At 41.3% G+C, this 15,385-nt stretch overlaps 2 protein-coding genes across 3 annotated transcripts in view; both read left to right on the plus strand.

Annotated features, from left to right (window-relative positions):
• LOC106091864 (carbonic anhydrase-related protein 10) overlaps positions 1-15,385 on the plus strand; it is a 160,233-nt gene that overhangs the window by 23,634 nt on the left and 121,214 nt on the right. The window lies entirely within an intron of this gene.
• LOC106092343 (uncharacterized) lies at positions 2,108-6,919 on the plus strand. Its single transcript, XM_013259174.2, has 3 exons — positions 2,108-2,553; positions 5,279-5,816; positions 5,881-6,919. Exons 1-3 carry the CDS (start codon positions 2,189-2,191, stop codon positions 6,898-6,900), a joined length of 1,923 nt encoding a protein of 640 aa, XP_013114628.2. The 5' UTR covers positions 2,108-2,188; the 3' UTR covers positions 6,901-6,919.

Consider the following 15,385-nt stretch of genomic DNA (forward strand, 5'->3'; position numbering starts at 1 on the left):
AAACCTAAAACCGAGATATCGGTCTATATGGCAGCTATAGCCAAATCAGAACCGATCTGTGCCATATTGCAGAAGTATGTCAAGGGGCTTAATTTAACTCACTGTCCCGAATTTCGGCGACATCGGACAATAAATGCGCCTTTTATGGGCCAAAAACCTTAAATCGAGAAATCGGTTTTTATGGCAGATACATCCAAATCTGGACCGATTTGGGTCAAATAAACGAAGAATCTCGAAGGGCCTAACACGACTCACTGTCCCAAATTTCACCAAAATCGGATAATAAATGTGGTTTTTATGGACCTTAGACCCTAAATCGGAGGATCGGTCTATATGGCAGCTATATCCAAATCTGGACTGATCTGGGTATAATTAACGATGGATTTCGAATGGCCAAACAAAACTCACTGTCCCAAATTTCAGCTCTATATCGGCGATCGGTCTATATGGCAGCAATGTCCAAATCTGGACCAATCTGGGCCAAATTAGACAAAGATGTCGAAGGGCCTAACACAACTCACTGTTCCAAATTTCAGCAAAATCGGATAATAAATGTGGTTTTTATGGGCCTAAGACCCTAAATCGAGAGATCAGTCTATATGGCAGCTGTATTCAAATCTGAACCGATCTAGAACAAATTCGACAAAGATGTCGAAGGGCCTAACACAACTCACTGTCCCAAATTTCACCAAAATCGTATAATAAATGTGGTTTTTATGGGCCTAAGACCCTAAATCGGAGGATCGGTCTATATGGCAGCTATATCCAAAACTGGACCAATCTGGGACTAATTGACGAAGGATTTCGAATGGCCCAACAAAACTCACTGTCCCAAATTTCAGCAAAATCGGATAATAAATGTGGTTTTTATGTGCCTAAGACACTAAGTCGGCTGATCGGTCTATATGGAGGCAATATCAAGATATAGTCCGATTAGCCCATCTTCGAAATTAACCTGGTTATGGACAAAAAAAGAATTTGTGCAAAGTTTCAGCTCAATATCTATATTTTTAAAGAATGTAGTGTGATTTCAACAGACAGACGGACAGACGGACGGACAGACAGTCAAACAGATGGACAGACAGACAGATGGACAGACAGACAGACAAACAGACGGACAAACAGACGGACAGACATACGGACAGACAGACGGACAGACAGACAGACGGACAGACAGACAGACGGACAGACAGACGGACAGACAGACGGACGGACAGACAGACGGATAGACAGACGGACAGACAGACGGACAGACAGACGGACAGACAGATGGACAGACAGATGGACAGACAGACGGACAGACAGACGGACAGACAGACGGACAGACAGACGGACAGACAGACGGACAGACAGACGGACAGACAGACGGACAGACAGACGGATAGACAGACATTCGGACGGACAGACATACGGATGGTTAGGCGGACAGATGGACAGACAGACGGACAGACAGACAAGCGGACAGACAGACGGACAGACAGACGAACAGACAGACAGAAAGACGGACCGACAGACAGACGGACAGGCAGATGGACAGACGGATAGGCAGATGGACAGACGGACAGGCAGATGGACAGACAGACGGACAGACTGACGGAGAGACGGACAGACAGACAGACGGAAGGCAGACAGACGGACAGACAGACAGACGGACAGACAGACAGACAGGCAGAGAGACAAACTGACAGACAGACGGACTGACAGACAGACGTACAGACGAACAGACAGACAAACAGACAGACAAACGGAGAGACAGACAGACGGACAGACAGGCAGACAGACAGACGGGCAGAGAGACAAACAGGCTGACAGACGGACAGACAGACATACAGAGAGACAAACAAACGGACAAAAAGACAGACGGGCAGAGAGGCAAACGGACAGACGAATATAACTAAATCGAATCAGAAAGTTATTCTGACTCGATCGGTATATTTATCATGGATCTACCTCACTAACTTCTGGATGTTACAAACAAATGCACTGAGTTATAATATCCTGCACAACTGTAGGGGTGTAGGGCATAAACTAACATTGTATGACGCAGCTAATATAACAAATAAAACCTTTAAAATGTGAGTCATTGTTTATCAGTAAATAATTTAAAGGCAAACAATGAGGACAAGTTTAGCAAAGCTACATTAAAAATATTTTTTTTTATATTTTTGGCAAAACTATCACAAATCTGATGGACCTTCTGTTCGACTCTAATTTGGAAAATAATCAAACAATTTTAAATCTCCGTCTAATTCTATCGCTAGTGTGGATTATTAAGAAAGATTTTGAAGTTAAGAGCATATCGCCACCCACTATAGGGCAGTATGCCATGAATGCGTTAAGTCGCCAGCATCAGGGTGATATGATCGAAAGAATCCTTAAAATAGTTCAAGCTGACGGAGATATTGTTATCCCATGTCAAACTGAGGGCGAACTCCATCCTTTGGGTATATTGGACATTGTGGAGGGTACTGGAGCATTTCAAGAAAGCCATTTTCGTGCATATCCTAGGCGGGAGAAGTTTATATGGTTTTTGGATAGTCTGGAAGCTTACAAGTAAATATGCATATATCTATAAAACAAATAACAAACAGCAGAAAATATATAAAGTTGCATTTTTAACATTATATTTTCTAAAGACACAATTAGAGTAAAATTTTCCTTCAACAAAAATATCATTAATCATCTCTATGAAAATTTGCAATAAAATATCTCTGAACAAAATTAAACCAATAAAAAGGCGTTAAGTGTGCCGAACTTTGGATACCCACCACCTCGGTTGTATATGTAAACCACCTTTCGTAATAATCCTATAAAAAATGCATAATTTATGCCCCCATAGCAGCTATATCGAAATATGGTCCGATTTTGACCAAATTCGGCGCGGACATTGAACGGTCTAATAAGTACAAGGACGTCTCGTAAGAAAAACAAAATTTAGGTTTTTTAAGACAATTGCATATTCATTGAAATCTTATTTTAAAGGACCATTAGGTGTTTATACCTAAGCCCGGCAAGGCAAGTAATGCGACACCAAAGCCCTACAGATCCATAAGCCTTACGTCCTTTCTACTCAAAACTATGGAAAGTAATGTGGAAACCATGATAAAGAGTAGAACATCCAGCGAACAGCTCAAACACAAACAGCATGCCTATGTCAATGGAAGGTCGGTGGAGACTGCCCTGTACGAAGTTGTGCATAAAATAGAAGAATCCTTCGATGCCAAAACGTACTCCCTAGCGGTATGCATTGACATCGAGGGGGCTTTTAACAATGTGCGGAGCAACACATTGATCTAATCCTTAGACCAGTACTAGATGGACCCGGTCCTTAGAGACTGGATAAACCATATGCTAAGGAACAGGGAGAAAATGGCACAGGGCACGCCGCATGGGGGGGATTTTATCGCCACTCCTATGGGTGACCACCATAAACGACCTATTACGGATGCTGACTGAGGAGGTATTTGAACCCGTCTGTTACGCAGACGATGCTATAATACTTCTAAGGGGTAGAGATCTGAACGAGCTATGCAGAAGAGCCGAAAGGATCTTACATATGGCATATAACTGGGCTAGACCCAGAGGTCTCAATGTTAACCCAGAGGAGACTGAAATATGCCTGTTCACGAGGAAGACGAAGGTGGGCCAATTTAACGCACCACGTTTCCTCAATAAGACGATTTCGATATCTGACAAAGTCAAATACTTAGGTGTGATCTTGGACCGGAAACTGAAAAGGAAGTGTCACATTCAGGAGCGTACTGAGAAGGCTTACAGATGTTGGCCACTATGTAATGCCTATGATAGTCCACTGGCTCTACAGGAGCGTGCTTAGACTAATACTTACATACGCCTCAGTAGTTTGATGGACTGCTATGGAGATATAGTGCATTATAAGGACCATACAACAGGTTCAGAGAATATATTGTCTTGGCATTGGTGGAGCGATGAGAACCACGCCCACCAGGGCACTGGAGACTATTCTGGATATCCGACCCATTGACATACCGATTTAGTGTGATTTAGCCACTGCGACTATGAGACTAAAGGCGATGGGAGAATGGATTGAGGGTGGGAGCACCTCATACCATCGTTGTATAATCGAGGCGACGATAGAAAACTTTGAAGGAAATGGAGAGGTTTCCGATCGGATACCTGAGATGAACCTTGAAGTCGAGTGCGAGGCACTGCTGCCATCGGTACAGTCTTGGATTGACGGAACCCTAGTATTGCCATGTGGAAGATCATGTTACACGGATGGATCAAAGCTAGATGTCAGATTGGGGCTGGGGGTTTACATTGATAACCTAGGGACTGACATTTAATTTAGACTGCCTGACCATAATATGGTCCTGCAGGCGGAGATCCAGGCGATCACGGAATGCGTGAGCTGGTGTGGTGCTAACGCGCTGACGTCGAGTGTGAACATCTTTACCGACAGTAAAATGGCAATAAGGGCAATAACAACCAGGAGGGTACGGTCACAAACAGTCTTGAAGTGTAAGAAGGAGATTAACGCCTTCTCTGAGGATGGCCATAACGGAGTAAGGGGAAATTAAAGGGCAGACGATTTCGCGGTGAAGGCCAGAGGACTGCCGTCAATAAAATTGGTTAACCTGAAGCCAAGAAGAGTTAGGGCAGTGGGCGACGAATGAGCATGCAACATTGTGGAACAGCGAAACGGTCGGTAGGACGGCGAAAATCCTATGGGGAGATCCAGATCGTGAAAAAACGAGGCTATTACTGAAAGGAAGCAAGAAGGAGGTCAGTATAGCTATCGTTGTCATAACAGGACACCTAGGACTACGAGCTCACTTATGTAAAATCGGTGCGGCAAGTGATAGTATGTGTAGGGCATGCGGGAAAGATGATGAGACGTTGGAGCATTTCCTTTGTCATTGTCCGGCTATCGCGTCCAACAGATACCGGTACTTAGGTAGAGACACAATATCAGACATGAACCAAATTAGGAGAGTGACATTGAAAACAATTAAGGATTATGTAAGTAGCACGGAAATGCTAACTTAAAATTTTCTTTTTAGAGGTTACTTTATATTTAGTTTTAGTTTAAGCCGATTACTGGTTTAGGTGTATGCCCATAGTGGCATGGGGCGGATTAAAATCTGCACCCTCTTTTCAACCTGACCTAACCTAAAGGACCATGAAATATTCTATTTTAATTTAAGATTATAGAAAATGATTTTGGAAATTTATTTGGAGAGAAATAATCTGTCATGTGACTAAATGTAATATAAAAAACCTCTTGAAATCTTCATAGGAACTTGGAAAAAGAAATACTTAACCCCAAGCATCATTATCATCACAATGGATATTTTCTGCTTGTATATACGGGCCAGGAGCAAGACCCTATGCCATTTATGAAAACGGTGTTTGAAAGTCTTTACGGAATTTACATAACCAATGTCAATATTATGCTGCTAGAGGATCAACATCCTGTGCTGTACACCTATTTTCCTTTCGCCCCCAACAAATGTCATTCCCCAGATCCGGAATACTTAACCTCCTTTAAAGGCATTGAGAGTTATGCTAATTTTACTCTGAATAGAAAATTATTCCCGATCAAAGTGGCAAACATGCATGGATGCAATTTAACCATATTAACATGGGAATACCTACCCTATATGAAGTTAGAGTTCAATGTTGCAACCGGTAAACTAAGACTTGATGGCATAGAGGGATCTCTAATCACTTTATTGTCAGAACGCATGAATTTCTCGTTGACAATCAAGGAGGCTAAGACAAAAGATAGGGGAGTAGTATATCCCAATCAGACAGCTACAGGAGTTTCAAAAATGGTTGGAAAAGAGTTCGTAACCACTTTCTATTCTCAAATATCTAATTCTCTACTTCGTTTTACAGATGATCAACAAAGAAGCCAATATCACCATAGTATGTTATTTGTACTCCAAGGCTCGTGCTGAGGTTATGCTGCCAAGTCGCAGCTATCTGGGTCTATCCTTTTACTTGGCTATTCCCCACGGAAGAGCCTTAAATCCATTTGAACGTTTAATGAAACCATTTCACTATATAATCTGGTCATGCTTTAGCTCCAGTCTAATATTTGCCATAGTTTTCGTATGTCTAATTCGCTTCATGGGTAAAACGCAATTGCAGGACTTCCTACTTGGCCCAAACAATCGTACACCACTCTTAAACCTTCTGTTAACTCTGTTTGGAGGAGTGATTTATAGGAGCTTGCCATATAGGAATTTTGCTCGCTACATACTCACCTTGTGGATTATTTACACTATGGTCTTAAGAACAGCCTATTTGGCAGAGCTTTTTAAAATACTCCAAGATGGTAATTCACGCAAGACCATGAGCACCCTCAAAGATGTTGTGGAGCAGAATTGCACAGTTTATGCATTTCCCGCCGTGGTTGATGTACTCAAATCTCTGGACTCTCATATGAACATCAGACACTTGGATGGCAAAAATACCCCTCAGAAAATTCTAGAGAGATTGACTGATCCCACGAACAAGGAAAATATAGCAGTGTGCCTTTACGACTTCTCTTTAAGGTGGTATAATCAAGTGAATCCATCACGTAGAGTTCAAGTATTACCACAGCGTCTTATGACCTCTCCAATTGTGTTTTTTATGCCTGCCCACTCATATTTGAGTTTTCAAACGGGCGAATTGATTTTCCAAATGTTACAGTCGGGCATTACGAAACGGTTAGAATCGTTTTTCCTGCACACAACCTTGAGCGGATCATTAGCAGAAGATGAACACTCCATGTTATCCTTGAATCAGTTATCGGCAGTATTTTGGATATATGCAGCACTTTTGCTGCTTAGTGTGATTATATTTGTTGTGGAATTGTGTAGTAAAAAATCGAAACGTATGCGAAATGTTATAAAATCGTTAAGTAAATAAAGTACATTTAAAAGTTTAATCAATCTTATATATAACCAAAGGGCAAAAGTCGGGCGGAGCCGACTATATAATACCCTACACCTACCCTACAATTATAGATTCGGGCAATATTTTATATATAACAAGTAAAAGCGTGCTAAGTTCGGCCGGGCCGAATCTTATATACCCTCCAACATGGATCGCATTTGTCGAGTTCTTTTCCGTGCATCTCTTCTTTGGAAAAAAGGATATAAGAAAAGATTCCCTCTACTATTAGAGTGATATGAAGATATGGTCCGGTTTGGACCACAGTTAAATTATATGTTGGAGGCCTGTGTAAAATGTCAGCCAATTCGAATAAGAATTGCGCCCTTTGGGGGCTCAAGAAGTAAAATAGAGAAATCGATTTATATGGGAGCTGTATCGGGCTATAGACCGATTCAGACCATAATAAACACGTATGTTGATGGTCATGAGAGAATCCGTCGTACAAAATTTCATTCCAATCGGATAAGAATTGCGCCCTCTAGAGGCTCAAGAAGTCAAGACCCAAGATCGGTTGATATGGCAGCTATATCAGGTTATGGACCGATTTCAACCATACTTGGCACAGTTGTTGGATATAATAACAAAACACGTCGTGCAAAATTTCATTCTGATCGGATAAGAATTGCGCACGCTAGAGGCTCAAGAAGTCAAGACCCAAGATCGGTTTATATGGCAGCCATATCAGGTTATGGACCGATTTGAACCATACTTGGCACAGTTATTGGATATCATAACAAAACCCGTAGTGCACAATTTCATTCCAATCGGATAAGAATTGCGCACTCTAGAGGCTCAAGAAGTCAAGACCCAAGATCGGTTTATATGGCAGCTATATCAGGTAATGGACCGATTTACACCATACTTGACACAGTTGTTGGATATCATAACAAAACACGTCGTGCAAAATTTCATTCAAATCGGATAAGAATTGCGCACTCTAGAGGCTCAAGAAGTCAAGACCCAAGATCGGTTTATATGGCAGCTATATCAGGTTATGAACTGATTTGAACCATACTAGGCACAATTGTTGGATATCATAACAAAACACGTAGTGCAAAATTTCATCCCAATCGGATAAGAATTGCGCACTCTAGAGGCTCAAGAAGTCAAGACCCAAGATCGGTTTATATGGCAGCTATATCAAAATATGGACCGATATGGCCCATTTACAATACCAACCGACCTACACTAAAAAGAAGTATTTGTGCAAAATTTCAAGCGGCTAGCTTTACTCCTTCGGAAGTTAGCGTGCTTTCGACAGACAGACGGACGGACGGACGGACGGACAGACGGACGGACATGGCTAGATCGACATAAAATGTGACGACGATCAAGAATGTATATACTTTATGGGGTCTCAGACGAATATTTCGAGTAGTTACAAACAGAATGACGAAATTAGTATACCCCCCATCTTATGGTGGAGGGTATAAAAACGTGTTGAGTTCGGCCGAGCCGAATCTTCTGAAACCTCCACCATATATTCTACTAAAAATGTTCAAAAATCAATTCAGTTGAAGGGCAAATATGTACCCCACGGCCAAAATTTCTGCCAAATGTGCTAAAAATTTAGGCTTATTTGGCCTATGACTAATAAAAAGATACACGAGTTTTGACCATACTTACCACGCGTATTGGAAGTCATAACGGAACACTATATGCAATATTTCAGCCCAATCAGATAACAAATCCAGGAGCTCAAGATCTCAAACTATGAGACCGGTTTATATGGGAGTTATACACAGTTAGACAAAATTGAATGAAGTCGTAACAAAACACCACATGCAAGATTTCAACCAAATCAGATTAAAATTGCGGCTTCTAGGTGCTCAAGATCGGTTCATATGTGAAACTAGCTAAACCGGGCCCGCTCCGCTGCGTCTTCCTTTACTTTATGTCGACAAAATTATCCCTTGATTACTTTTTTAGTGAAATATCATGCTAAGAAAACGGTACATGCATATCGCTTGACTAACAGTATAACAAAATAAGTGCCTTTATCTGAATCCCATATTATCTTTATTGGCCTATTATTGGGTTGCCCAAAAAGTAATTGCGGATTTTTCATATAGTCGGCGTTGACAAATTTTTTCACAGCTTGTGACTCTGTAATTGCATTCTTTCTTCTGTCAGTTATCAGCTGCTACTTTTAGCTTGCTTTAGAAAAAAAGTGTAAAAAAGTATATTTGATTAAAGTTCATTCTAAGTTTTATTAAAAATGCATTTACTTTCTTTTAAAAAATCCGCAATTACTTTTTGGGCAACCCAATAATTTGCTCGGATGGTTTGGGATCATTTAAGTTTGGATGTTAGGTGTACTTCATATTAAAAGACTTTAAATGAGCTCGATATTTCCATGGGGATTTTGGGAGTGCGTAGGTCCCCAGGGTGGTGGTTTGGGGGTTTTCGTACTCCCTAAAAACTTTAATTTGAGCACCATATTGCCCTGATAGGTAATATGATGCGATTTAAGGTTGTTTTTGGGGGTGAGGAGATCCGCCAGATACTTAGCCCTGAAAAAATAAAAATGATAATATCTACATCATGTCCTACTCTCAAATACGATTTACTTAAACCCCATATTGCCCTATTGGTTTATGGGGAGTTTATGGGATGGGCCATCCCCCAAACACTTGGTCATCAAATTCGTTTTATAATTTAAAATACCTTTCATTCGAGACCCATAATGCTATGGTCGTAAATTTGACCTCTTTGGGGGTTTTTTTGGGAAGGAGCGGCCCCGCTAACACTTGGTACCACATTTGGATATCAGATTCGTAGTCTACTCCCAAATGCCTTTATTTGAGCCCCATATTGCGATGGTCTCTAAAAAATTGCTGTTTGTGGGGTATTTTGGGAAAGTGGTAGACCCTCAGAAAATTGGTCTGGAAAATGGGTATCAATTCTTGCTCTACCCCCCAATACCTTTCATTTAAGCTCCACATTAACATGGTCGGTAAATATGCACGAATAAGGGGTGTTCTGGGGATTGGGGTGGTCCCCCAAACACTAAGCCCTAAAAAAAATATCACCAACGTGCTCTAATCTCATGTATCTATATATCATTTATTTGAACCCCAATATTGCCATTGGCCTCAAAATTGGATATCAAATTCGTTTTCTAATCTCATTTAAACTCCTTATTGCAAAATTCAGCAAATATGTCCGCTTTGGGGTATTGGCCCTCAAAACTATGAATATTTAGTTCCACTCTCATTAAGACCCAAATTGTCTTGGTGAGCAAATACGTACTATTGGGGGGTTGTTATGGTGGTGGGACGTCCGATGGACAGTTGGCCCCTAATGTTGATACAGATACGTGGTCTACTCCCACATACATTTAATTTGAGCCCCATATTTCCATAGTCGGCAAACATGACCAGCTTGGTGGGTGTTTTGGGGGATGGACGGCCACTCAGTGAGTTGGCCTTGAAAATATATATCGGATTCGTGTTCCACTTTAAAAACTCTCTTATTTGAGTCTCATATTGCAATGATCAGCAAATACTTCCAATTTGGGTGGGGTTATGGGGGTGGGGTGGCCCCATGGACACTTTTCCCGAATATTGATCTCAAATTCGTGCTTTGCTCCCAAAGATCTTTCATTTGAGCCCCATATTGCAATGATCGTAAATTTGTCCCCTCTCCGCCTCTCACCAAAAACATCCCCCAAGGATGTTTTTGGTGAGAGGCGGCCTCCCAAACACTTGGTCCCATATTTGGATATCAAATTCGAATTCTGCTCTCAAATCACTTTTATTTAAGCCCTATATTCCCATGGGCAGTAAATAAGTCCAGTTTGGGGGTGTTTTGGGAAAGGGGTGGACCCCCAGAAACGCTGTCCCACATTTGGTTATCAGATTCGTATTCTACTCGCAAATACCTTTCATTTGAGTCCCATATTGCCATGGTCGGTAAATATGATCGATTTAGGGGTGTTTTGGGGCTTGGGGTGGTCCCCCTAGTACTTGGTCTGACAATTGCTTATTAGATACGTTTTCTTGTTCTAAATACCTTTCATTTGAGTCCCATATTGTCGTGATTGGTCTAAATATATGTTTAGTAGGTTTTAGGGTGGGGCAGCCCCCTTAGGTACCCCATCCGATTTCAACCCCCCCCCCCCCCCCAACCCCAAAACTTTTCTAAACAGATATATTCTAAGTTTATGTCAATATGGGATTCAAATCAAAGGTATTAGAAAGTAGATTACGAATATGACATTAAAATTTTCGTTCAAGTCTAGGTGGCGCTTTTCCACCTAAATATACGTCAAATGGGTTATTTGACCCATTATGACAATATGAGACTCAAATGAAAGGTATTTGGGAGTAAAAAACGAATTTGATATCCAATTTTGGAGCCAAGTGCGGTAATTTCGGTTGGGAATGAAGATCGAATTTGATATCTATTTTCAGTGCAAAGTGCCGTTGGTCGCCCCACCCTCAAAACTCCCTCCAAACGGTTCATATTTACCTACCATGGCAATATGGGGCTCAAATTAAAGGGATTTGGAAGTGCAGCACAAATTTGATATCCATATTTGAGTCGAAATGTCTGAGATGCCGTCCCTCCCCCAATGAGAACATTACCCTAAGGAAGAACTTTACCACCAAAAACCGAGAAGGGGCAAATTCTCACATATCAATGAGTGCTTTCCGATTCAAGTTTAAACTCTAGGATAAGGGACTTTTTTTATAGCCAAGTCCGAACCACGTCCCGCAGTGCGACACCTCTTTGGGGAACATTTTTTAAATGACCATGCATGGCATTGTACCTCGCAAATGTCGCTAATATTAAGAGGGGATAAACACTGCTTTGTTGGATGTTCTTGTCAGGATTCGAACGCGTTCAGCGTCATAGGCTACAATGGCACGAATTCGATATCCGCATTCAGGACAAAGTGTCCTTACCATAAAAATATATTAGAGAGTTAAAGAAGGCGCAGCGGAGCGGGCCCAGTTCTTCTAGTAGGCTATATAATTTTTCGGTATCGAAAGGGGACGGACTCTCCACCTTATGCCAAAAACACAAGCCAATTTCAAAAGTGCACCAAATGAAAGGTATTGGAGAGTAGAATACGAATATGGTCTTTAAATTTGAGTCTAAGTACCCGTCGGGACACCCCAACCCCAAAACTCCTTCAAACAGACATATTGGAACCTCATTTCAATATGGGGCTCAAATGAAAGGTATTTGGGAGTAGATTTCGAATCTGGCATACAAAATCAGATCGAAGTATAGGGGGTCACGGCGCCCCTCAAAAACGCCATTAGACACATTATGACTATATGACACTTGGCCGAACCGATTTTCTTAAAATTTTCATAGATTGCGTACGTTTGTCTGGAAAAAAACATAGGTCATATAATTTTTATACCCACCACCGAAGGATGGGGGTATATTCATTTTGTCATTCCGTTTGCAACACATCGAAATATCCATTTCCGACCCTATAAAGTATATATATTCTTGATCAGCGTGAAAATCTAAGACGATCTAGACATGTCTGTCCGTCTGTCCGTCTGTCCGTCTGTCTGTTGAAATCACGCTACAGTCTTTAAAAATTGAGATATTGAGCTGAAATTTTGCACAGATTCTTTTTTTGTCCATAAGCAGGTTAAGTTCGAAGATGGACTATATCGGACTATATCTTGATATAGCCCCCATATAGACCGATCCGCCGATTTAGGGTCTTAGGCCCATAAAAGCCACATTTATTATCCGATTTTGTTGAAATTTGCGACAGTGAGTTGCGTTAGGCCTTTCGACATCCTTCGTCAATTTGGCTCAGATCGGTCCAAATTTGGATATAGCTGCCATATAGACCGATCCTCAGATTTAGGGTCTTAGGCCCATAAAAGCCACATTTTATATCCGATTTCGCCGAAATTTGGCACAGTGAGTTGTGTAAGGCCCTTCAATATTCTTCGTCAATTTGGCCCAGATCGGTTCAGATTTGGATATAGCTGCCATATAGACCGATCCTCCGATTTATGGTCTTAGACCCATAAAAGCCACATTTATTATCCGATTTTGCTGAAATTTGGGACAGTGAGTTGCGTTGAGCCCTTCGACATCCTTCGTCAATTTGGTCCAGATCGGTCCAAATTTGTATATAGCTGCCATATAGACCGATCCTCCGATTTATGGTCTTAGGCCCATAAAAGCCACATTTATTATCCGATTTTGCTGAAATTTGGGACAGTGAGTTGCGTTGAGCCCTTCGACATCCTTCGTCAATGTGGCCCAGATCGGTCTAAATTTGGATATAGCTGCCATATAGACCGATCCTCCGATTTATGGTCTTACGCCCATAAAAGCCACATTTATTATTCGATTTCACCGAAATTTGTCACAGTGAGTTGTGTTAGGCCCTTCAACATTCTTCGTCAATTTGGCCCAGATCGGTCCAGATTTGGATATAGCTGCCATATAGACCGATCCTCCGATTTATGGTCTTACGCCCATAAAAGCCACATTTATTATCCGATTTTGCTGAAATTTGGGACAGTGAGTTGCGTTGAGCCCTTCGACATCCTTCGTCAATTTGGCCCTGATCGGTCTAAATTTGGATATAGCTGCCATATAGACCGATCCTCCGATTTATGGCCTTAGGCCCATAAAAGCCACATTTATTATCCGATTTTGCTGAAATTTGGGACAGCGATTTGCCTTAGGCCCTTCGATATCTTTCTTCTATTTGGCCCTGATCGGTTCAGATTTGAATATAGCTGCCATATAGACCGATCTCTCGATTTAAAGTTTTGGGCTCATAAAAAGCGCATTTATTGTCCGATGTCGCCGAAATTTGGGACAATGACTTGTGTTGGGCCCTTCGATTTTTGTCTTCAATTTGGCTCAGATCGGTCCAGATTTGGATATAGCTGCCATATAGACCGATCTCACGGTTGAACAATGACTTGTACTTATAAGCATTTGGTCTAAATCGGATGATATCTATGGGGCTTAAGGTATGCAATTTTCACTGGATTTTGACGAAATGTGGTTCACATATATACCCGAGGTGGTGGGTATCCAAAGTTCGGCCCGGCCGAACTTAACGCCTTCTTACTTGTTAGATATCGGGTGGAGGTGGATATCGCCAGGATTTGAACACGTTCAGCATCATAGGCTACAATGGCACGAATTCGATATCGGCATTCAGGGCGAAGTGTCCCCACCCTAAAGAGATATTAGAGAGTTAAAGAAGGCGCAGCGGAGCGGGCCCAGTTCGGCTAGTAAATGGAAAGCATGTGAAAATGTGGTACGGTTAGCCGAGCTGATCTTTTGATAAACACCATAATGAAAAAATTCATCATCCTATGTTATTATAACTCCAGTACTATATTACAACTCCAGTACTATATTCTCTCTATGGAATTACGATCGCAAATTGGAAGATCGGTCTAAATGGATAAGTTGGACAATGAAGATATCTGGTCGAACACATATGCTCTGATACCTTTTGTTAATGTTGGTCCTTGGGTGATTCCAAATAGGCCCAAGCAGGGTTCAAAACATTCAATAAAGATAAAGCTCCCATTAAAACTGATTTCTCGATGGGTCTTCGGTCCCTGGTACCTTATATTTTTGCGTTTTTTGGGATACACAGAGTTCACATATGCCCTGCTGAAATGTTAAGCATTATCCATGGTGGTGGGTTCCTAAGATCGAACTTGACACAAAGTTTTTATACCCACCACCGAAGGATGGGGGTATATTCATTTTGTCATTCCCTTTGCAACATATCGAAATATTCATTTCCGATCCTATAAGGTACATATATTCTAGATCAGAGTAAAAATCTAAGACGATCTAGCCAAGTCCGCTCATTTGTCCGTCTGTCTGTTGAAATCACGCTACAGTCTTCAAAAATAGAGATATTGAGCTGAAATTTTGCACATATTCTTTTTTTTTTGTCCATAAGCAGGTTAAGTTCGAAGATGGGCTATATCGGACTATATCTTGATATAGCCCCCATATAGACCGAACTGCCTATTTAGGGTTTTAGGTCAATAAAAGCTAAATTTATCATCCGATTTTGCTGAAATTTGGGACAGTGAGTTGTGTTAGGCCCTTCGACATCCTTCGTTAATTTGGCCAAAATCGGTTCAGATTTGGTTATAGCTGCCATATAGACCGATCCTCCGATTTAGTGTCTAAGGCCCATAAAAGCCACATTTATTATTCGATTTTGCTGAAATTTGGGGCAGTCAGTTCTCTTAAAGCCTTCGATATATTTCCTCAATTTGGCCTTGATCGGTTCAGATTTGGATATAGCTGCCATATAGACCGATCTCTCGACTTAAGGTTTTGAACCCATAAAAGGCGCATTTATTGTCCAATATAATAGCCACATTTATTATCCGATTTTGATGAAATTTGGGACAGTGAGTTGCGTTAGGCCCTCCGATAACCTTCGTCAATTTGGCCCAGATCGTTCCAGATTTGGTTATAG

This window comes from Stomoxys calcitrans, chromosome 4 (genome assembly GCF_963082655.1).
Source record: "Stomoxys calcitrans chromosome 4, idStoCalc2.1, whole genome shotgun sequence".
In the NCBI taxonomy this organism is placed as follows: domain Eukaryota; kingdom Metazoa; phylum Arthropoda; class Insecta; order Diptera; family Muscidae; genus Stomoxys; species Stomoxys calcitrans.

Excerpts from the sequence above, each read along its gene's own strand:
- LOC106092343 (XM_013259174.2), top strand. The coding sequence starts at position 2,189 with ATGGACCTTCTGTTCGACTCTAATTTGGAAAATAATCAAACAATTTTA. Across the intron at positions 2,554-5,278 it reads GATAGTCTGGAAGCTTACAA|GAACTTGGAAAAAGAAATAC; the intron begins GTAAATATGCAT and ends AAATCTTCATAG. Across the intron at positions 5,817-5,880 it reads CTACAGGAGTTTCAAAAATG|ATGATCAACAAAGAAGCCAA; the intron begins GTTGGAAAAGAG and ends TTCGTTTTACAG.